This window comes from Mastigoproctus giganteus, chromosome 8, assembly GCF_048544385.1.
Source record: "Mastigoproctus giganteus isolate SK-2022 chromosome 8, ASM4854438v1, whole genome shotgun sequence".
NCBI lineage: Eukaryota > Metazoa > Arthropoda > Arachnida > Uropygi > Thelyphonidae > Mastigoproctus > Mastigoproctus giganteus.
In genome coordinates this window covers 125,534,330-125,559,000 of record NC_143582.1, presented here as the reverse complement: position 1 = coordinate 125,559,000, position 24,671 = coordinate 125,534,330, and the positions used below count along the sequence as shown (strand labels likewise).

The 24,671-nt window shown below is 38.2% G+C and overlaps 1 protein-coding gene across 1 annotated transcript in view; it reads right to left on the bottom strand.

Moving 5' to 3' along the window:
* The window catches only part of LOC150081803 (SEC14-like protein 2), a 141,595-nt gene that overhangs the window by 29,758 nt on the left and 87,166 nt on the right, over positions 1-24,671 (bottom strand). Inside the window, exons 9-11 of the mRNA XM_090379691.1 lie at positions 24,109-24,189; positions 20,875-20,961; positions 4,595-4,701 (exon numbers count right to left, since the gene is read on the bottom strand). Coding sequence (XP_090235817.1) covers positions 4,595-4,701; positions 20,875-20,961; positions 24,109-24,189 — 275 coding nt within the window. The remainder of the gene's footprint in view (positions 1-4,594; positions 4,702-20,874; positions 20,962-24,108; positions 24,190-24,671) is intronic.

The window sequence follows — 24,671 nt, the reverse complement described above, 5'->3', positions numbered from 1 at the left end:
AAGAAAGTGTAAAGAGATGAAATAAAACAGGAGTAAGGTCAGGAGCATAGGTTTTGAAAACAAGTGGAGAAATGTCATCACAACCATAGTGTAGTTGGCATCAATGTGGTTCAGAAGTTTCTTCTAATATTCTTCTGTTGGAAGATCAGAGGAGGCACAGAGTGCATTATTTTTACTATGACAGGAAGTAATTTATTGAGATCACCAATACAAAAAAGATAGAATGGATGCAACAAAACCATCAGATTGTAAGAAAAACAAGTTTTCTATAGCCTGTTCAAAATTGAGTTTGGATTGGTTAATTGTTTTACAACTGTTGCTATCTTAGTATAGGCAGAAAATGAAACTGGAGATTTGGATAAAAGCAACACATTACATTCTTAGCTTAAACAGTCTTATTAGCATATTTATTGGAAACAGGTCTAGATGAGGAACAAGATTTTAGGATGAAATGAGAAATAAAAGGAATTCATCCCAACAAGATAATTTCACTGATGATGAGCACACATTGTTATCAGAAAATTTAAAGCAATAATCCAAACAAGATGAGAGGAACATGTTGCAGTTGTTGTTGCTGTGTGGGTTTAATGCTGCATAAGCTGTTTTGGCTATAATGCATTTATTCACTTCTTATATAAAAAGATCAGATATTCTTGTACAGTCAGAAAAATCTGTAATCAAAAAAGATTAAAAACTCCAGTTTTCTTGAGGAAATTGAAAAATTTGAAATATTTGCCTTGTCACCAATGAGATTCTCTAGCATTATTCATTTCCAAAGATTCATTTATCCGTGTTAATTACATTGAGGTTTTTGAAAGTGAAGACATTAAAAGCACACATTAATTAAAAGTAGAAAGATTAAGATATATTAGTAATTTAATTAAGATTAAGCCCAGAGGAAGAAGAAGTGCACCACCCATTCCCCTGGTTGTCATCTATAAAATTACTATGTAAACAGAAACGAAAATCTTAAACATTTGAACATAAAAAACCAAGAGTATAAACAGTAGACTTCTGAAAACATTTATTGTCAGCTGGCTGAAAATATGAGTAGAACCAGAGTTTAAAAATAGTTCAAGAATTCCCATGATGCCATGCACAGACACATGGAAATTGATCCATGTGACAGTCCATATTAGAGAAAGACTGGCGGTGATTTTGCATTCGATATTTCGAACGAAATATTATGGCAGAACTATTCTATTGCTAGTATTTCATATAGCAGTAATTTATAATTAGACTTTAATTCTATTAGAGTGATAGCAGATTCAACCAAAGGATTATGGTTATGAGCTTGTACATGCTGCATAAGCTCAGTATTTCATTGATTTGTCCTAAAATAATTGTAAATAAATAATTCATGTATTTGCAGATTTTGTTGAACCATATTTTGTAGTGGTGCTGCCTATATAACAAGCCTCACAACCTGATTGACATTTGACAAGATATACTATGTTGTTGATGTCCTGTGTTTGATATATATGTGTATATCTTTAAATTTATTGAAGGAAACTCCCAATTTATTATAGGAAGAGAATATTAGATTAATATATGTGCTTGTAAATACTTTACGAAGTTGTCTGGCAAATTAGTTATGATAACGAAGTATAACTTTGGTGCCCTGTATATAATTCCTACATATGCTATTATTACGAGGATTATTGATGTTGTTTTGTACATGTGATATTATATTATGAATTAACTGTACAGGGTATTTCCTGGCTGTGAACATTTTTGTTAAATATTGCAATTCAATGGTTAAATCTTCTTATGAATGACTATATTTGATGGCATTATATATTTGGTTGTATAGTATAGACTTTTTGGTGTTATATGAGTGATGAGAATGAAAATGTAAATATTTCCCTTATGTGTTTATTTCATAAATATCTTATTTCTGAGTCTATCGCCGTTTTTGTATATTGTTAAATTTAGAAAATTAATACTATTATCTTCCTCTAATTCAAGAGTGTATTTTAGTCTGTTATGTACTGGGTTGAATTTTATTAAAAGGTTTTCAATAATAGCTTTACTGCCAATTAATAATACATTGTCTGCATATCATAAAAATAAGTTAAATCCAAGGGGGAAACGGATGGAGGATTTGGTGATCTACTGCAGCTAAGTAAATCTTGGAAAGGGGAGCTGAAATACCTAATCCCATAGGGAGTCCATAAATTTGCTCAAATATTTCATTTTTGAACAGGAAATGTCTTGCTTTGATCAAAATAGAGACCAATTCCAAGATACTATTAATATTAAGGATAGTACGACTTGAAAGTGTGTTGTCTATTGTAAATAGTTCCCATAATTTTTGTATGTGTAATCTATGTTGACGTTAGTGTAGAGGGAAACGACATCATAAGATGCAAGTATGTCATTATCTGACATCACGACAGTACTTATTCATTCAAATACTTGATTTGTATTGTGTACCCTATATTCAGAAAATTTCATTAGTGGTGATATTATCTTTACCAGAAACAATGATAAATTCGCAAAGGCTGATTTGTTAAAAGAAACAATGGGTCGTAATGGATATCCAATTTTATGTAATTATATAATGCCGAACATATGCGGTAAAATATTATTTCAAATGCCAATATTCTGTAGTGTGTGCAAGTTTATCTCCTTATTCGCTCTGAGTCTGCTCAGGGGTGGTATCAAGTTGATTCTTTAACTGTGAAATTATATGTGTTGTGTTTTGTATGTGTCACTGTCTGAGAGAACATGTCAGATTTTTTCTATATACATGCTTTTGTCTAAAATTACGATAGTGTCCTCTTTATTGGCCTTTTGGATGACTATGTCTGTGTTCTTCCGGAGTTCATGCAAATTTATTAATTGTTGTTTGCTCGTGTTATATTGTATTGTTATACGGAAGTTAATAATAGCATTGGTCTCGTGCATTATCTAGTGTTTATTGGGGTGGTTTTCTAATTTTATTTGTAATTCGACTAAGCTGTCTTTAATAGGGTATTAATTATTGCTAACAGCAAAGTTGAAGCCATACTCAAGGCTGGATAACTCTGCAGAAGAAAATGTTTTTGATGATAGATTAATGACTGAAGACGTCTGAGGGGTGTGCGGTTTATGTGTAAGCACGTTCCATTTTCTAGCATGTTTACCAATTACTATATGTTGTGCAGCATTAATATGCATGTTGTTAAAAACTATGAACCCAGACTGTGCTTTGATTGGCATTTTCCTTTTGCAATAGAACCTACTGTAATGTATTTGTTGTAAAAATCTATATTTATCATGGAATTTATTCCCTAGTTCATATCTAATGATTACAAGCAAAGTTTTGTGTATAATGTGTGGATATTTTTTAAAAGTGTCTCTTGTGCAAACGTCCACGAAATTTGGTATCACATTGTTAGCAAGGCATTTTTTAAGAAACACATTGTGTTTCTTAAAAAATGCCTTGTATCAAGTTGGAGCCTCCAACCATCCCCACACAATTCGAGTCTCTTTCTTTGAATTTTTTTTCATGCAGCTTTGTCTGAACTTGAACATAGTATATTTGACTGACAGTCTGATTTGATGGGGTTTAGTAAGCCATAATAATTCCTTTAAAATCAAAGAAAACAAGGAACATGGTTTCCTTTCTGATTTTGACATTCTTGTTGTTTTTGGTCTGGGGATTGTTTTGTCTTCCATTGCATTGACTGTCTTTTAGTTTCTGGGTCATACTGGAACAGCCAACTTTCACTGAAAGTAATTGGAGTATTGAGAAAGTCTGGATCTTCAATTTTTTTTCAAAACATATTCACAAACTTGGAGTCTTCTCAATCTTTGATCTTCAATCAAAATTTTTGGCACTCTCTTGGCATGTGCTTTTCTCATACCTAAATTGTCACTTAAAATTTGTCTAACTGTTTCTTTGTCCACATTGAGTTCTGATACAACCATTTTAATGCTTAAACAATCACTTCTAATCAATATCCTTACACAGTCCACATTTTCATCAGGTTTCATGGCTTGCTCATTCATAGATTTCCAAATTCTCTCTTTCTTCTAAAAATCTTTTATGCCATTGAAACAGGCAAGCTCTAATATCTTCCCCACAAACTGACATAACCACTCATAACTTTCAACTGGTATTTTTTTTAGAATTTTTTTAAAAATTTTTTAAAATTCGAGGTTGATTCATTATTCAATCCTTTTGTCTGTCATTTTTCCATCAAACTGCAAAAACATAAGGAAATGAAAACCTGTCTGACTGTAAAGTGAATGAGTATGTTAGAACACAACTTGGTAGGCAACTAATGAATGGTTCAAGGTCAACCACTGTGCCTCATTTTCACAGGTGATGCTAAGTGTGTAGTGGCTTCACATGCAGTCTCATTATTTAATAGCCATACCTTGCATGTCAAGGTATAAACTGGAATGACTACAGCTAACTGGTTACTGTTAAAGAACACAAAGGTTACACATGTTCCATGGTTGAATTCACCAGACACCAAAAAATGTGGTAATATTCTTGTAGTCTATCTTATAAATTGTTCTGACGATATGTGACAATGTCAATTTATAAAAGAAAATTAAAATTTAAAAAATTAGCAAAAAAGACAAATAAAAGCCATTATACCAGTGACACACAGCGAGGATTTCCATCAGAGTCTGTCCTGGTTCCTCCCAAGTAGGCAGGGATTACTTCTGCATCAAAATCTGCTAACAAGACTTCAGCTGTTTGCTCTATTGGGAAGAGAAATATATTTTGTTCAGTCCTGTGGCAAAAGGATAAACATTTTAATATACAGAAATCCTTGATTCCAATATACAAAACATACTGGTTGAAATGAGAAGCAGCCATATATAAATAAAAGAGAAAACCACACCACTGTTTACTTTACTTTAATAACACTGTTTCTAATAATTAATAACTAAGCTGAGTGCAAACCGCCTTATTATGCCAAGAGCAATGAGATACATAGAAGAAAAAAGAAAATGATAGTTTACATCAGATTAATAGGTTCAGGAAGTCTTGTCTGTACTACAGTACATTTTCAGCTGATTTGACATTTCTTAATACCTCCAGCAGAACACTTTTTCACTGACCAAGTGACGTGTCCATGAAGTTGACTATGAACAATCCTAACATCTTTTCAATTTGTTCTGATATATCATTTGTTAAATGACAGTGTTTAACCAGATACCTCAACACACTTCAGAAACCAAGCAAAGACTGCACTGAGAAATACTGAGTATCCTCTGTACATCTGGATTTGTCACAACATAATTTTCATGTTTTGGAAGGCTGAAAAATTATTTGGCTGTTCCTTGATTCCATATGGGCAATTTAGTGAAGGAAGCTATCAAACAATGGTACCTGCAGCAATCAAAACACCTACAAGCAGCATATAAAAAATCTGGGGACCCACAGATGATAAACACTAAAATTAAAAATACATAAACAAAATCAGATTGGACAAGTACTTAAACTGCAGAGGTATGTTTTTCTGGAAAATAAAATACTAGGTATTTGTAAAAAATAGATCAACAGAAAAGTGTATAAGGTGGCATAATGAACACAAGGTAGCAGCAATGACAAATGATGCAAGAAGCAAACATATAGTAACAGCCAAAAAAAAAAAAAACCTACACAGTTCACCCATCCATACCCTCCAAGAATTTGTCTAGTTCTTCCTTGAATTTATTCAATCTATCTACTTCCACAGCAACAGACGGAAGCCTGTTCCAACAATCAACCACCTGCTGGCTGAGGGCAAACTTCCACACATCTATCCTGCAACCATCCTTCCTCAACTTGAATTTATGCCTCCTCATGTATGTGGTCTCAGCAAGTGGAAGAATGCCATTAACATTCAGCTTACTCAACCCTTTCAAAGCTTTAAACACCTTAATCAGATCTCCCCACAGGTTCCTAGTCTTGAGACAATGTAATTTGCAGAACTGAAGCCTTTCTGGGTAAGAGCACCTTTTTGTTCCCTTCATCAGCCTGGTTACCCTTCTCTGCACCTATTCCAGCAGATCTACATCCTTCCTAAAGTGATGCCTGTATACAGTACTCAACTCAAGTTGCAGCCTAACTATCGCCTTACATAAAAACGGTTAATCACCCCCGTATCCCTGCTAGCAAAGTTTCTTTATATCATTGACAAAACCCCATGAGTTATCCTGGCAGCATGTCTACACTGTCAGAGAAGTTCTTGCCTGACTGCACAATTACCCCCAGGTCTTTTTCACTCTCCACTACCCCGAGTGTAGTACACACAGTTTATAAGTCACTTTAGGGTTATTGCTACCTGTGTACTATACCTTGCACTTGTCAATGTTAAACTTCAACTGCCATTTCTCAGCCCAGAAGGTCATGGATATAAGAGATCTGAGTAAAAAACGGATCTAAACTGTGGAGATATAAACCACAGATTACCTCAGGTGATAAGATAGGAAAAGGAGTGTGTCAGCATTTTTATGAGCATTTCATTATTTACTTTATACTCCGATGTGGAGTATGTGGAACCTGTACACCCTCATCCTTTGTGATATACAGTGTTGTTAAAATTAAAGTATCCCTATATAGAGGGCTCTGGAGCGAGTTATAACGCTCGTACTGAAGAGAAATTTGGACAACAGGTACAATAAAGAATGCACTCGCCATTTATCAGAAAAAAAATAGTTACAAAATTTGTCACTATATGGTGCTGTGGCAATACAAATCACTTGAACAGCACTACAATTGTTCAATGTGTCCATTTTGGTCAACAACAGTTTCCATTCGAAGAATAGCATTTTCTATAGCAGAACTTAACATGTCAACTGGAATAGCCAGCACATGATGTCTAATGCTGTCCTTCAGATCTGCCAGAGTTTGACATCCTTCCCGATACACCTGGTTCTTCAAAAAACCCCACAACCAGCGGTCGCATGGTCTGAGGTTCGGTGATCGGGGTGGCCAAGATGTCTGGAAACAACAGCTGATGACCCGTTCATCTGTAAAGCGTTGCCTTAGCAATCTTTGAACACAATGGTGGATGTGGGGTGGTGCACCATCTTGCATGAATATGGTATCCTGAAGGCACCCATGTTGCAGCTCTGGTATTGTGAAATTTGCCAACATTTCATAATATCGCTATCCAGTGATAGAACAGGTGCGGGGTCCAGTCGATGTTACCTGTCCAAAAAAAAATATGGCCCAATCATGAATGTGGCCGTAAATCCACACCACACTGTCACTTTTGGTGAATGAAATGGGACCTCTTGGATAACTCGAGGGTTTTATGTTGCCCAAATGTGACATATTCACTTGTACAACTATCCAAATGTGCGTATTCACTTGTCCCTTTAAGCAGAAGTGGGCTTCATCACTACAAAGGATGTTCCATAGCCAAGTGATATCCACTGTCATTCGCACCAGAAACTGAAGTGCGTATGTGAAATGAATATCTGCATCACCATTCTTTAGCTGCTGCAGCATGTGCATCTTGTAAGGATAGTACCACAACACCTAATGCATTACTAGCCTTACAGTGGAATATGGCATGTCCACTTCACGAGAAACAGCTGGCACACTTGTGCTACCACGTGGAGACTAACTTGATAAATCCACGACAGCCATAGTCACATCTTCAACACGAGAGGAGTCCATTTGTTTTCGACCTCTACCTGGTTGAGCACCAAGATGTTGCTTTAAATTTCACTATCATTTTGTGAACAGCACAAGCACAAGTCCCTTCCCAACCATGCTTTATGCGCTTCTGACACCGGAATTCTCTGATAGCCGCAGCTGCATTGTTGCTGTTCTGATAGTGCAGCTTCACTAATAGCTCCTTTTCCTGCAATGTTGTTGGCATTGCTGCTGTATTGTATGATTTTGAAGAGACTGCTTTACTTTGATATAGTATAGTAGAGCTTAGTAGTGGAGCTGTGGCAATAACTTACAATTATTCAAATGATGTAAGTTATTTGATAATTGTAACTAAGATAGTTATGCACCATACAGTGACAAATTTTGTAACAAAAATCTTTTTCCCCAATAAATGGCAAGCGCATTCTTTATTGTACCTGTTGTCCAAATTTCTCTTCAGTACAAGCCTTAGAACTCGCTCCAGAGTCCTCTACATAGGGATACTTTAATTTTAACAGCCCTGTACATGGATGACATCAAGCTCTACACAGGAACAGAGAAGCAACTCCAGCAACTACTCCAGATCACTGAAGAATTCAGCAATGTTATATTAGGATGGAATTTGGTCTAGACAAATGCAAAACCCACACACTGCACCAGGGAAAATTAGTCAACCGAAACTACAAGCTGCAGACTGGTAAAGAGGTTGAAGCCATGACAGAGGGAGAAGTCTACAAATACTTGGGGATGAAGCAGGCTCAGCAGTTACAGCACAAGGAATTTAAGGCCAGCCTGACAGAAAAATACCATCAGAGACTCAGAAGCCTGCTGAAAGCAAAACTGAATGGAGGGAGCACAGTTAAAGCCATAAACACCTATGCTGTCCCAGTGCTAACATACTCCTTCAGGGTCACTAACACCGAGCTGGAGAATATCATGAGAAAGACAAGGACAATGATGATCAAGAGCCACCAACACCACCTGACCTGAAGTCAGCCATGGAGAGACTGACAATTGCTTGGAAAAAAGGAGGAAGGGGCCTGATAGACCTCATCGAGCAAAGAAAACAGAATTGCTAACCTGACGGATTACTTCCAGAAACACACAGCAGCTCTCCACCAGGCCATAAGGAAGACTGGCAAGTGGTATACCTCACTCAACCTAACTGAGGAGTCCCTTCCCAACCAGGAGGCACAAACGAGGCTAGAAAGATGGGCAGAGAAGACACTCCATGATAGTCACTACAGTGATCTCCATCAAGATCACATAGATAAAACTGCTTCCAATGCTTCCTACCATCCAAGACCAGGTCAACACCAATCAACACCAAAAACTATAGAAAATACATCACCAAGGCGCCCAAAGCGTCCGATGCCACCTGGCCTCAGAAATGATCCAACACATCACCGCAGGATGCAAGGCGATCACCCACACTGAGTACATTCATTGACACGACCAAGTAGCCAGGATAATACATCAGAAGTTAGCAAGGAAATACCAGTTGATTGAAGAAAGTGTACCGTACTACAAGTTCAAACCCCAGGTAGTACTAGAGACCCCAACCCAAAACCTGTACTGGGACTGAACCAAAATAACGGATAAGACAATCCCACAAAATAGACCGGACATAACCCTTGTGGGCAAGAAGGAAAAGGCTACCTATCTGATTGGCATAGCGGTACCCAACACTGGCAACCTGCAGAAAACTCATGGAGAAAAAAATCAGGAAGTACACGAACCTAAGACAAAAGATCAAAGAGATGTGGCATATGCAACAAGTTATGACCATCCCGATCATAGTGTCAACCACAGGTATGGTGCCAAAGACCCTACATAATAGCCTAGCTGCAATAGGTCTCCCAGTGAACACCTACAAGGAATTCCAGAAAGTTGCAATCCTGAATACCTGTAGGATAGTCAGAGAGTTCCTCGACCAACAGTAACACCAGGCATAACAACAACCACCCTGTAAAATGGTAGTAATACCTGTTATGAAGTGGAAACCCCAACAGGGAGAAAATAATATAAGGATAACTGACTAACATTGAGCTGGAGAATATCATGAGAAATACAAGGTCAATGATGACAAAGAGAATTCAGCTGTGGAGAACTGACAACAGTTCAGAAAGTGAGACCTCACTGAGCAACAGAAAACAGCAATGGATAGCCTGAAGGATTACTCCCAGAGAAACACAGCATCACTCTACTGAGCCATAAGGAAGATAAACAATCAGCATACCCCACTCAATCTAAGTGAGGATGAGTGGGCTATGCCCCTCTCACCCAGATGGCACAAATGAAGCTAGAAAGATCGGCAAAGCAGACACTATAATGACCTCCATCAATGTCATATAGATAAAATAGCTTCCAATGCATAGCTCACAAAGTGTAAAGGGTAAAGTGTGTTTAGGGTCAAATGGCACCAGGGTTTTCCCCATGTTCACTTCACGAGAAACAGCTGGTCTAATTCACCTTGTGAATTAGAACAGCTGGTCTAATTTACATTGTGGGTGAACTACACAGAGATGTAGTTCACCCACAATGTAAATTACATCTCCGTGTAGTTTACATTATGGGTGAACCAGTTGACTGAAAAAGCCAGAGATTTAAAGTGTGTGGGAATTGTATTTGTGTGGTGTCTTGACATCTGGACATTTAGCCGCTAGACCGTTGCTGAAGCCCAACGTTGCCCCATTTTCACCCTGTGGAGGCAGACCAGGAACCAATAGACTTAAGTTACTCTGGCAGGTTCTGCTACTTAATTTCCTGAGATTTCGGCAGCTAGGACCTAAAAAAAAAAAAAAAGTTTAAGACATACATATATAAGTATATATATCCATTCAGCTGTAATTACTTTGAATGTTTGCATACAGCACATAGTGTCCATGCATTCATACGGCAGGAGTAGGGTAATGCATGCAATAGTTAGGTCGAGACTGGGAGAAGATTATTTTGGATTAGATTAAATTTAGTATGTAGGACATTCGCATCGTGTATAGGTAGAGTGGGAGAGGGGAGGCAGAATGCTGGGAGTAAAGTTAGAAGAATGGGAGCGACAGAGTAGATGTCCCCAGGTAGGAATAGTAGTAGTGGCATGTGATGCAAGAAAGCATGTGTATGAGCTTTTGCAGCATCAGCCAAAAAAAAATCACACCATTCCCTCCAAATGCCTGTCCAGTTCCTCCTTAAATTTATTCAACCTATCAACTTCCACAACGACAGATGAAAGTTTGTTCCAGCAATTAACCACCCGCTGGCTAAAGGCAAATTTCCACACATCTATTCTACATCTGTCTTTTCTTAATTAGAATTTATGCCCCCTTAGGTTCGTAATCTGAACAAGTGGAAGGATCACATCAGAATTCAGTGTGCTCAACCCATTCAAGGCCTTATACACCTCAATCAGATCACCACGCAGGTGCCTAGTCTCCAGCCACTGCAATTTGCAGAACTTAAGCCTCTCTTGGTAAGAGGATCCCTTCATTCCCCTCACCAATCTTGTTGCCCTTCTCTGTACACACTCAAGAATATCTACATCCTTCCTAAAATGAGGCCTCCAGACCTGTATGCAGTACTCAAGGCGTGGCCTGACCATTGCCTTATACAGAGGGATAATCACCTCCTTTTCCCTGCTAGCACAATTTCTATATATCATTGACAAAACCCCATGACCTGCCCTGGCAGCCTGTCTGCATTGCTCAGAAAACTTCATATCTGCCTGCACAATTACTCCCAGGTCTTTTTCATTTTCTACCACCTTAAGTGTAGTACCACACAGTTGGTACATTTCTCTGGGGTTACTTCTACCATATGCAGTATTTTGCATTTGTCAAGGTTAAACTTCAGTTGCCACTTCTTAGCCATCTGCCCAAATTATCTAGATCCTGTTGCAGTAGCACACTGCCATTACTGTCATTAACAACCATGCCAACCTTTGTATCATCTGCAAACTTCAATATTAAGCCTGATATACCTTCATCAATATCATTGATAAATATACAAAACAACAGTGGACCCAACACCGAACCCTGTGGGACTCCACTAATAACATTAGTCCACGAAGAGTAGCACCCATTGATTACCACCCTCTGTTTTCTCCCACTTAACTATCCTTTTATCCACTGCAGCAACTTACCCTTAATACCATTCTGCTCCAATTTGTACAATAGTCTTTCATTTGCAACACTGTCAAAAGTTTTTTCCTGAAATTAGGGGTACAATTTTTTTCAGCCTGGACTGTACTTGTTAACAGGAGAGATTGCTTCTACAGGGATGGGATACACTTAAATAGAAAGGGTGCAAGAATATTTGCTGATGCTATCGAGTCAGTGTTAGGTGGGTCGGAAAACTGTTAGCTTGGGGGGAGACAAAGACAAATAGATTAACAGTAGCCACTGGCAGAGGTGAAAGAGATTCTTGCACTGCTTCTATTGGAATGAGCAGAAGCCTGAAAAACAAGATGCAGGATATTTCAGAGACTGCTGGGAGTCATTGCGGCACAAGTAAACACATGGATTGTGTTAGGGTAGCTAAGAATAGAAATAGGTGCATGTATACTTGCGTGTACACCAATGCTAGGAGTTTAGTAAATAAATTTGATGAATTTGAGGTATTGCTCAAAACATCAAAGGCAGATATTGTTGGGATATCAGAGACGTGGTGTCACACAGATATAAGGAATGCAGAACTGGAATTTGGGGAGTACAACGTATACAGAAAGGATAGACTGGATACGAAGGGAGGAGGGGTTATGCTATTAGTTAAGAAATACATAAAATCCAAGGAAGTGAAGTCAGTGGACATCGCTGGACAGTGCAGTGTCGAGTCAGTTTGGTGTGACATAAGCATTGGGAGATTAAAATTGAGAGTAGGAGTGTGCTATAGGCCTAATGACTCTGATGGGTATAATAAGGAACTGTACAGGGAAATAGTGTGGGCCAGTAAATCAGAGAGTCTTATAATGGGAGATTTTAATTTCTCAGATATTGACTGGAATTTGGGGGCTGGTCACTCACACACTAGCAAGGCTTTTGTGGATTTATTGGATGATTGTTTTCTACATCAGCATGTTCGGGAGGCAACTAGAGGGAGGAATACCCTTGATTTGATTATCAGCAGTGATTCTTCATGCATTAAGAATCTGCAGATAAATGAACCACTAGGTGGCAGTGATCACAGTGTGCCGAAGTGGGATTTACTCAAAGATGTAACTACCATTAGGGGTAAAGGGAAGGGTTATTGCTTTCGTAAAGGCGACTACGATGGACTGAGACAGTATTTAAATTCTATACAGTGGGACCAACTGATGATGTTACCAACAGCAAATGCAAAATGGAAGCATTCAAAGAACTTATCTTGGAAGCTACTAGGCTTTACATACCAACTAAGAAATATTGTTCAAGGTTTAAGCCTAAATGGATGTCAGATGAACTGATGAGGCATATGGCAGAGAAGAAACATGCATGGGATACATACAAATTAACACATGACACAGAAGCCTATGATAGATAAAAGTTGATCTGTAACAAAGTTACAAAGGAGGTTAGGCAGGCGAAGGCAGATTACAAGAAATCTTTGGCAAGGGATGCAAAGAAAAACAGCAAAGAGTTCTTTACTTATGTAAACTCTAGAAGGAAGGGGATGAATCAGATTGGTCCACTTGATATCGATGGGTCAACTGTTGATGATCCTGCTCCGGTAGCTAACAAACTAAATGAATATTTTGCATCGACATTCACACATGAGGAGTTATTTAGCGAGGGGAAAGCCAGAGGTGTATTCAACTCTAGCAGTAAGCTAGAGAATCTTGTAATAACTGAGAGTAAAGTGGAGGAGAAATTGTTGAAGATAAACACAAGAAAGGCACCTGGGGTGGATGGGATCTATCCAGTTATATTAAAGGAGGCAGCAGAGGAAGTAAGCAAACCCTTAGCCATAATTATGAGAGCTTCCTTGGATTCAGGGGAGGTACCCACAGACTGGAGATGTGCAAATGTAACCCCAATTCACAAAGGAGGATCAAAGCCTGACACAAGTAATTATAGACCTGTGAGTTTAACCTCTGTTCCAGGAAAATTAATGGAGGCACTGGTTAAAGAGGCACTGCAGGATCATTTGGACAAGACCAGCTATAGCTGAGACACAGCATGGTTTTGTTAAGGGGAGGTCATGCCTGACCAATTTGATTGGATACTATGATGCAGTCACAAAGGAACTGGATGCAGGGAATAACTTTGATATTATATACTTGGATCTTAGAAAGGCTTTTGATACTGTTGCACATGGAAGACTGCTGCACAAATTGGAGCAGTGTGACATTGGAGGCAAATTGCTGCTGTGGATAAAGGGGTGGCTGAGGGGCGAAGACAGAGAGTGGTAATCAATGGACACTGCTTGTCGTGGACTAATGTTATAGTGGAGTCCCTCAGGGCTCAGTGTTGGGTCCATTATTGTTTTCTGTATTCATAAATGATATTGATGATGGTATATCAAGCTTAATGGTGAAGTTTGCAGACGATACAAAGGTAGGCAGGGTTGTCAAGGACACTACTGACACTATGCTGGTGCAACAGGATCTGGAAAGGTTGAGCAGAGGGCTGAGAGGTGGCAAATGAAGTTTAACATTGACAAATGTTAAACTTCATTTGCCACCTCTGGGGGTTGCTGTTTCCTACACATAGGAAACAGCAACCCCAGAGCAACGTATCAACTCTGTGGTACTACACTGACAGTGGTAGAGAATGAAAAGGACCTGGGGGTGGTTGTGCAGGCAGATATGAAGTTCTCTGAGCAATGCAGATGGGCTGCAAGAGTAGCTCATGGTGTATTGTCAATGATATATAGGAATTTTTCTAGCAGGGATAAGGAGGTGATTATTCCCTTGTATAAGGCAATGGTCGGGCCTCACCTAGAGTATTGTATACAGGTCTGGAGGCCTCATTTCAAGAAGGATGTAGAGCTGCTGGAACGAGTACAGAGAAGGGCAACAAGATTAGTGAATGGAACAAAAGGGTGCTCTTACGAAGAAAGGCTTAAGTTTTGCAAATTACAGTCTGGAGACTAGGCACCAGCGAGGTGATCTGATAGTGGTGTATAAAGCCTTGAATGGTTTGAGCATGCTCAATGCTGATGGGATTCTTCCTCTCGCTCAGAATAATCACCTGAGAGGGCATAAATTCAAATTGAGGAAAGACAGATGTAGGATAGACGTGCGGAAATTTGCCTTTAGCCAGCAGGTGGTTGGTTGGTGGAACAGACTTCCATCCCTTGTCGTGGAAGGTGATAGCCTAAATAAGTTTAAGGCTCAGCTGGACAGGTATTTTGAACGAACAGAGGGGTGAAGTGGACGTGGTTTTTTTTTTTTTTTTTTTTTGGCTGATGCTGCATAAGCTTGCTTTCTTACATCAAATGCCTCTACTAATGCTAATCTAAATATATGATATCAAAATTATTTTTTGCATCCAGTTCCTTTGTAACCACATCATAATATCCTATCAAATTTGTCAGACAAGACTTTTCCTTAACAAACCCATGCTGTGTCTGAATTATTGCTGCAACCTTGTCTAGATGATCCTGCAATGCATCTTTAACCAGTGACGCCATTATTTTACCTGGAACAAAAGTTAAACTAACCGGTCTGTAATTACTCATGTCACCCTTCGATCCACCTTTGTGAATTGGGGATACATTTACACATCTCCAGTCCATGGGAACCTCCCCTGAGTCCAAGGATGCTCTCATAATTATGGCTAAGGATTTGCTTAGTTGCTTTGCCGCCTCCTTTAATATAACTGGATAGATCCCATCCACCCCAGGTGCTTTTCTTATGTTTAACTTCAACAATTTCTCCTCCACTTTGCTCTCAGTTATTACAAAATCATTAAGTATCCTGCTACAATTTGATAACCTTCTGCCATTTTCAAACCTTAATAATTCCTCATGTGTGAATGTAGATGCAAAATACTCATTCAGTTTGTTTGTTATCTGAGCAGGATCATCAACAGTCGAACCATCGATGTCAAGTGGACCGATCAGATTCATCCCCTTCCTTTTAGAGTTTATATAAGTAAAGAAATCCTTGATGTTTTTCTTAGCATCTTTTGCCAAGGATTTCTCATAACCTCCTTTGTGACCTGATTACAGACTAGCTTATATCTGCCATAGGCTTCTGAGTCGCTTGATAATTTATATGCATCCCATACATTTTTCTTCCCTGTTATGAGTCTCATTAGTTCATTAGGTTGTCAGTGAGACATGTCCAGGCCTCACCAGAAGAAAAGCAGGATCAGCGGGGAGAGGGAGGTACAGAGTGTCTCCCCTCCTTCCGCCTGGGTTTGGGTTTAAAGTAATCGAGCCGGGCGCTCAATTTTTTCGAGCACCTGAAGACACCAATATGGCTTGGTGGCAACAAACTGCATAGTCCAGGTTGGTGTGTTCCTTTGACAAGTCCAGAGGGTTGTGGTCATTCATATGGTTGTAAGCCGTGTCCTTTATTCTTAGTAAAGTCGATTTCCTTGTAGGTTACACGATGCAGAGATCATGACAGTCAATATCAGTTGTATTGCATACTCAGCTTGAATATCAGTTTTATTGCATACTCAGCTTGAATTTTGCCTGTCTTTGAAGGTTTCTTCCATTTTGTTTTATTGCTGTTGGTCATGGCTTAGTTGTTGTACGATGAGGGTACGTCTCCTCTTGTAGAGGTCTTCTGTGAATTTATAGAATGCAATGTATTCCTCTTTACTGTCGAGTAGGTGCTTTTCCCTGTCTATGGGCAAGAAGGTGATCCTGGAGATGAGCCAGCAGTGGAGGTCATCATAGAGCCGGCAATCGTGCAAGAGGTGCTGCCAGCTCTCAGACTCTCCACAGAAGCAGGCAGGGACCTCTGTGATGCCCAGGGCTGTGAGTTTAGCCTTGAATGCTCCATGTCCGGTAAGTAAAAAGGTTGTATAGAGGCCCGGTGAGAACCACAGCGGGGTGCTCTTCCCCAAGACTGAAGGATTCATGCTCGCTATCCAAGAACCAGGTAACCAACACCAGAAACTATAAAAATACGTCACCAAGGAGCCCAGGGTGTCAGATGACATATGTCAACGATGCCACTTGGCCTCAGAAATGATCCAACAAATCATCACAGGATGTAGGGTGATCACCGAGATGGAGTATACTCATAGACATGACCAGTTAACAGCAGGATAATACATCAGAAGCTAGTGAGGAAATACCGGCTGATCAAAGAAAGTGTACCATATTACAAGGACGAACCCTAGGCAGTACTAGAGACCCCAACTCACAAGCTGTACTGGGATCATGCCATAATAAATGCAAGACAATTTCACACAACGGACTGGACATAACCTTTGAGAAGATTAGTCATTGGGACTTCTTAACAGAAGAGAAGTGCTACTTGACAGGTTTGCTGTAGTGGTTTCCAGGATACCTATTTGTAGTTAAAAATATTACTTTGTTTCTGAGTTATTAATTTTTGTAAAATTTAAAGGTCAGTATGTCTAGTAAATCAACCATTTTGACTTCTCCTTCATGAGTTAAAAGAATTATGGCAGTGCCACCAGCTTGTACAGTGGCGACTTGAAAAATGGAGTAAACTGCATAATCATCATCAACCATTTTCAATCCACTGCAGGATGAAGGCCTCTCCAGCAACTTTCCAGTTACTTCTGTTTTGAGCACTGGCCACCCATTTACTACCCACAAACTCATGAATTTCATCTATCCATCTCCGCCTTTGTCTTCCAGGTTTTCTTCTAGCTCCTCTTGGATACCATTCTGTTATTTTCTTAGTCCATCTGTCATCATGTCTTTGAGGTATGTGTCCTGCCCAAGACCAATTTAGTTCTTTACTTTTGATAAGAATGTCCTTTACTGGAGTTTTCTGCCTAATCGATGTGTTTCTCTTCTTATCTAACAGTCTGATTTCCAATATAATTCATTCCATTCTTCGCTGTGTAGTTCTCAGCTTCTCTTCCATTCTTTTGGTGAGTGCCCAAGTTTCACTTCCATAAGTCATAGTGGGGAGTATACATTGGTTCATTATTTTACGTTTCAGACAAAGTGGGATATTGCTCTTCAGTATGTGACTATATTTCCTGAATGCTATCCATCCAAAATTTATTCTTCTCTTGACTTCCAGCCATTTATTATTATTACAGCTAATAACTTGTCCCAGATAAGCATATGACTCCACCTTTTCAATTACTGCTCCTTAAATCATTATTTCCCTTTCTGTGGCATACTTGTTCATCATTACTTTTGTTTTAGCCATATTCATCTTTAGTCCAAAATCCTTACTAACTGTGCATAACTGATTAAGATTTTCCTCTAATTCTTTGGGATCGTGGCTTATGACCACAATGTCATCTGCAAATCGTAAATGGTTTAGGTACTCTCCGTTCACATTGACTCCTTTCTGCGACCAGACTAATCTTCTGAAAGCTTCCTCAAGGGCAGCAGTAAACAGCTTCGGAGATATTGTGTCTCCTTGTCGAACTCCTTTCTCAATTTTAAATTTCCTACTGTCTTTGTCTAGTCTAATAAAGGAGGTAGCACTCTCATATATTTTCTTCAAAATCATAATATATGGGGTATCTATACCTTGTCTTTGCAGTACCCGAAACATTGCCTTATGCTGTATGGAGTCAAATGCCTTGTCATAATCCACAAATGCCAGGCATAATGGTGTTTTATATTCATTTGCTTTCTCCATTAGCTGTGATATTACATGAAGGTGATCCATAGTTGAGAATCGTGTCCTAAAGCCAGCTTGCTCTTTCGGTTGATTCTCATCAAGTATTCTTTCTAATCCGTTAGTAATGACTCTTGTGAACAACTTGTAGATGTGGGATAACAAGCTAATTGGTCTATAATTTCCAATTTCTGATTTATCTCCTTTCTTATGAAGCAAAACTATGATTGCATTATTCCACTGCTCAGGCATCATACCTTTTCTAATGCACTTTGTGAAGAGCCTTGCCAGTTTTTGTGTTATGTCTCTTCCTCCCAATTTTAACAACTCTACAGTAACTTCATCTTCCCCCGGGGCTTTCTGATTCTTCATTTTCTTCAATGCATGTTCTACCTCATCAGAAACAATATCGGGTATGTCATATGTGTTGCTACTTTGCAATCCATCTTCCCCACTGCTGGTATCATTCCCCTGCTCCTTGTATAATTCTCTATAGTAGTCTTCTGCTATTTGAATTATGCCTTCTCTGCTGTTTATAAGTACACCATCGCTATTCTTCAGTTTCAGTATCATTTGTCTTTCTGTATTACTGCTCATGGCTGCTGATTTAAGTCCTTTGTTTTCCCTTAATGCCTGTTCTACTTTTCTTGTGTTAAATCTTCTTATGTCCTCTGTGAGTCTCTTTCTAATGGCTTTGCATAACTCAGTATACTCAATTTCTCCCTCTCACTGTTTTTCTTGCTTTTCATTTGTCGTCTTCAGTTCATCATGACAAGTGTTTCTTGACTAATTTTTTCTTCTTTGGATTTCTTTTTTCCTATAGGTTGTTTGGGCTTTATCATTTTCAGAGAGTTGTAATATTCCTCGTCGATATCTTGGTCCTGAGCAGTCTGCAGAAGCTCAAACTTGTTCTTAAGTTCCAGTACATACTGCTTTTTCTCCTCTTCTGTTATCTCAAAGACCTTTGTACTATTTACTCGAGTCAGTTTTTTCCTTTCCTTTCCTACATCTATGTCAAGCGTACATCTTACCATTCTGTGATCACTTCCAACATTTACCTTATTCAGGACGGTAACATCATTCACAATATATCTTCTGTTAGTGAGGATGAAGTCGATTTCATTAGTAGTTAATCCATTTGGATTCTTCCATGTCCACTTTCTGTTCACCCTTTTCTTGAAAAAAGTGTTCATTACTGACAATCCTTGAGATTCTGCAAATTCCAGAAGTCTTTCACCTCTTTCATTTCTTTCTCCAATTCCAAAATTTCCTATTGTTCCCCTTTCTGTGCTGTTTTGTCTTTTTCCCACATTAGCATTGAAGTCCCCCATAATAATAGTGTAGTGGGTTTTCTGCTCATCTAGAAGACTCGCAATTTCAGTGTACATTTCTTCAACCTCTTCATCATCATGGCTCAATGTTGGTGCATAAATCATTATAATCTTTAGCTCGTAACCTCTTAGAAATCTTGAGTATTAGTCTTGATACCCTTGGTGATGTACTTTTGTTTTTTATATCTTTATGGACCAGGATCCCAACTCCACCTTCACTCCTTTTACTGTTTCCATTCGTGTGCAGCAGATTTCCACTTGATAAACTTATAAGTGATTCATTTCTTCTTCTTGTTTCAGCCAAACCGATGATATTCCAATTCACATTTTCTAATTCCTTTTCCAGCTCTAATATCCTGTCTTCACCGATGAGTGATCTTATGTTATAACAGGCCATGTTCAGTTTCCGTGCATGGCAGCCTGGTCGTACCCAGAGATTCTTAGCACATTCTGCTTCCACTCTGATCCTCTCGCTGCCGTAAGAGGGAGAGTGAAAGCTGCTGGGGACTGAGGGCCATTTATTTTGTCGTGCTGTAATATGCTGGAGGATTTGGTCTTTTCCTCTTCACGCTGACCAGGCGTCTTGAAGGGAACCACTCTACACGTTCGTTGCCATCTAAGTGACGTAACAGGGCTTACCATCGAGAAGGTGTGCATGAGTGGATTTTAGGGAGGCAGGCCAACCGGACTTCTCCTTAATCTTCTGTAATTACATAATATTGTTTATTAATTCCCATATCTATGATAGATAACAGTTGAAAGGTTATTTGGATCTAGGAGGAGGGGGGCAGGGATTATCAAGATATACAAGCTGAAGTTTTTGATTTAGTATATACATGGACAGAAAGGCTCACAGGATTTAAGTAGAGAGAGAGAGAAGGGAATCACTGAGAAAGAGAAGAATGATGTAAAAAAAGTAAAGTGCAGCCATTATCAACCCACTGCAGGATAGAAGCCTCCTCAACAATTCATGCTGAGGGAAATGGACCATAATCTGCCATGCTGGTCCAGTGCGGGTTGGCAGATCGACCGTATTCAGCAGTCAGGGGCTTGAATCCCAGTCTACTCAAAGAGTGTGTGCTGCTGCACTCCCGCTCCTGCTCACTCGGCTACAAAGAGTGATGATATCCATGTAATTGAGAATTTCCTATTTCTGTGTGGAAATTAAATAAATAAAAATAAAATAAAATAAATGTACTTTACTTATTTGTCTATTTATTTACTTATAATTATATTTACAAACGTACCTGATCTGTAAAAGAGAAACTTTTCATATATTTGTGGTGGAAGGACATATTTCAATAATCTGTATCCTATGGCAAATATTATGGGCACTGAAAGATAACTTCAGATTTATACACCACAGAAACAAACACACAAACAAAACATCATTATAAAACAGATAGAGTACTTAACATGTTAAAATGAAAATTTAATTGTGGTAGTACTTTCAATAAAAAGAAACAAGTGTGTTAAACTAATCGGATCCAATTAAATTTGTATGAGATTAAATTTTTAATGCAGCTGATACATCTCACACAAGTTACATAATGTACGCATTGCATTAAACTTCAGATCCATTCAATTATTAAGAGACACACCTCACTGTTAAAAACTTCTGTACTGCACTCAAGAAGTGTTTACTAAACCTTACCATGATTCTTCTTGGAAGGGGAGGAATGGGCACACAGGGACACAGGCTAACATCTTGACATGATATTTGGTACAAAGGTCTACAAGAATATTCTTTTAGAAGTTCTGAAATTTTGAAAAGGAACAGAACTGCTGTTCCTCTGAAGGTACAGCAACTGTTTCAAAGTGGTGGCACAGCTAGAATTTTTGGGCTCCTATGCAAAGACCAGAGAAAAGCCCCCTATCCCTATTTTTATTAGCATGAAAAGCCAATGCCTTATTTATAATACATAAATGTGGATATTTAAAAATTTATCTCCTTATCTTTATGTTTGCAAAATCACTATTTTTGTGTTTAACAGCTAGCATAATAAGATAATTTAATCTGGTTTGCCTAGAGAATTTGTGTAGCGTTTTTAATATTTTTAATATACTAAAAAGCCTTTCATGTAAACAATGTTATTGCAAATGTAAGAAATAATGTATGACCTCAATTATTATGTAATAATACTGTTATTATTTGATATAGGTTTCTTACAATAACGTTTATAAAAAAAAAAAAAAAAATCAGGACAGACCATGGGCATCTCCATCTTCACAGGCCCATATGCTTTGCTAATTTTTACACCATGGTAGCCATCCGTTTGCTTCAAAAAGCATACACAAAATGTGACAAAAATTTAGTGTCAATCCCACTTATTCTTCTCAAGTAATGCCTAAAATATCCTTTCATTTATATAGATTTCTGTATAAATGAAGTTTGGGAAATGGAATTGTAAATGGTCTGAAAAGCTTTCCAGGTACCTGAGAAGCAGAAGCCAAAACTTTAGCATTAGCATAGGCACATGATGCAAGAAAGCAAGCTTATATAGCATCAGCCAAAAAAAAAAAAAAAACCCCCTTATTTCACCCATCCACTCACTCCAAATGTTTGTCAAGTTCTGCCTTGAATCTATGTAAGCTATCAACTTCTACAACGACAGATGGAAGTTTGTTCCAGCAATCAACCACCCGCATTGATTTGATGTCAATCAGTCTTTTTTTTTTTTTTCCCCTTCCATAATGCTCGTACATCCAAAACTGACACAGATTTCTGTAGCAGAAGAGGAGGGCAAGTCTGAATTGGAACTGATCATAAAACTTGTCTACGGCCTAACAGAACATACACTGAAAATTTGATCCAAATATGACATTTCCTTATTGAGCAGCAGCCAAACATCAAAACCATACCTTCATTTATTGTATGCATAGAATTACCTGGAAATTTTCATGAGGAGGGGGAAAATCTGCATTTCTATCACTGATTTTTATAAAATTTGGAATGGCTTCATAAATATTTTCAAGAGTAAAAAATATAAAATTTAAGAAAAATCCATGCACTGTGTGTTTAGCTGTTACATGTGGATGGACAGGGTGAAAACAGTAGGTGCTTTTGGCATTTGCAAATGTGCCTAAAAACAAGGTCAAGAAATGGACACAGTAAGTGATGAGTACCTGCAGCCCTCGCACATCGAAAGATAATGTTAATTATGGTTCTTTCAAAATAAAACTATAAATATTAAGAACCTATTAAATGGAAGAAATTCTGATGGATCAAATATAAAAACAGTCAAAAGAAAGTAAAGAAATTGACATATTAAGAACGAGAGAAAGCACTAGATCATTAAAATGAATAATAATAAAATGGAATCAAACGTTTAAATTTCAACTTTCAGCTTTTTCATCAATCATGGTCATGGAATAATCTGCCCAGTTTCTCATTTATTGTTGTTTGGCTTCGGGGTTCAACATTATCTCATCCATTGATGAGATTAGCAAGATCTCTGGGAATGTCATCAGTTTTGCTGTGGATCCAAATTCATTTAAAGCAGGGATGTTAATCTCATAAGTGCTCATGGGCTGCACAAACAGTTATTGTGTTACGGCGCACAGTATTAGTAGTAGTAGAAGTAATGGCAAATGATGCAAGAAAGCAAGCTTATATAGCATCAGCCAAAAAAAAAAAAAACCAGTACACCCATCCATACCCTCCAAGAATTTTGCTAGTTCTCCCTTGAATTAATTCAACCCATCCACTTCCACAACAACAGATGGAAGCCTGTTCCCACAATCAACCACCTACAGGCTGAGGACAAACTACTGCACATTCATCTTGCAACTATCCTTCATCAACTTGAATTTGTGCACCCTCATGTGTGTAGTCTCAGCAAGTGGAAGAATGCCATTAACATTCAGCTTACTCAATTCAGTCAAGGCTTTAAACACCTCAACCAGATCTCAATGCAGGTGCTTGCTCTCAAGACTCTGCCATTTGCAGAACTTTTGGGTGCTCTCACCTAAAAGCCTTTCTAGGTAAGAGCACCCTTTTTTTCCCTTCACCAATCTGGTTGCCATTCTTTCCACCTGTTCCAGCATGTCTACAACTTTCCTAAAAATGAGACCTCCAGACCTTTATACAGTATTCAAGGTGCAGCCTAATCATGGCCTTATACAATGGGATAATCACTTCCTTATCCCAACTAGCAAAGTTTCTATATATCAATGACAAAATCCCATGAGCTGTCCTGCAGTATATCTCCACTGCTCAGAGAATTTCATGTCTGACTGCACAATTACCCTCAGGTCTTTTTCATTCTTCACTACCCTGAGTACAGTACCATACAATGGTACTGTATACTCAGGGTACAATGGTACTGTACTCCTTCCCACCTGGCTACGGAGACGCCCCAAGATAATGAGAGAGAAAAAGAGAGAGAGAGAGAAACATTTTATTTTTTTTAAGGTGTATTAAATAAATTTTATCAATTTAAAAATGTCACTCATACTTTCTATCAACTGAAGCAACTTACCATTTACTACATAAACTTTCTTCAATGTTTCTGGGTAATTAGCTTCAAAAACTTCAGCCAATGCAATGAGATAATGAATAACTGAAACAAAGTTACAAATAAAACTTTCTAGAGCAACCGTAAATAATGAAATGTAATGCAAATAACAATCATATACAGTAAACTACCATTACGGAATTTCAAAGAGACTTTCCCTAAGGAGCACTATAAGTGGGACCCAAATTTTAGGAGATATATATTTGTTTTGGATTTATCAATTGTGTTTTAAGTTAAAAACTTGCACACTTAAAGTATCACCTGCTTTTTTGGCAACTTCAATAAAAGTCTGTATGTTTCATATTAGAAAGGATGTAACTATTAAAAAGAATAAATTTTCAAAAGATTTTAATTAAACTAAACTCATCTTGAATATTATATATACAATACAGTATTAACATAATAATAAACGATATGGAAACAACCATGTTGTACATCCACTAATAAATTAGTAGAATGCATTAGCATTAGAATTAATAGTGGCAAATTATGCAAGGAAGCAAACTTACAGCATTAGCTAAAAAATA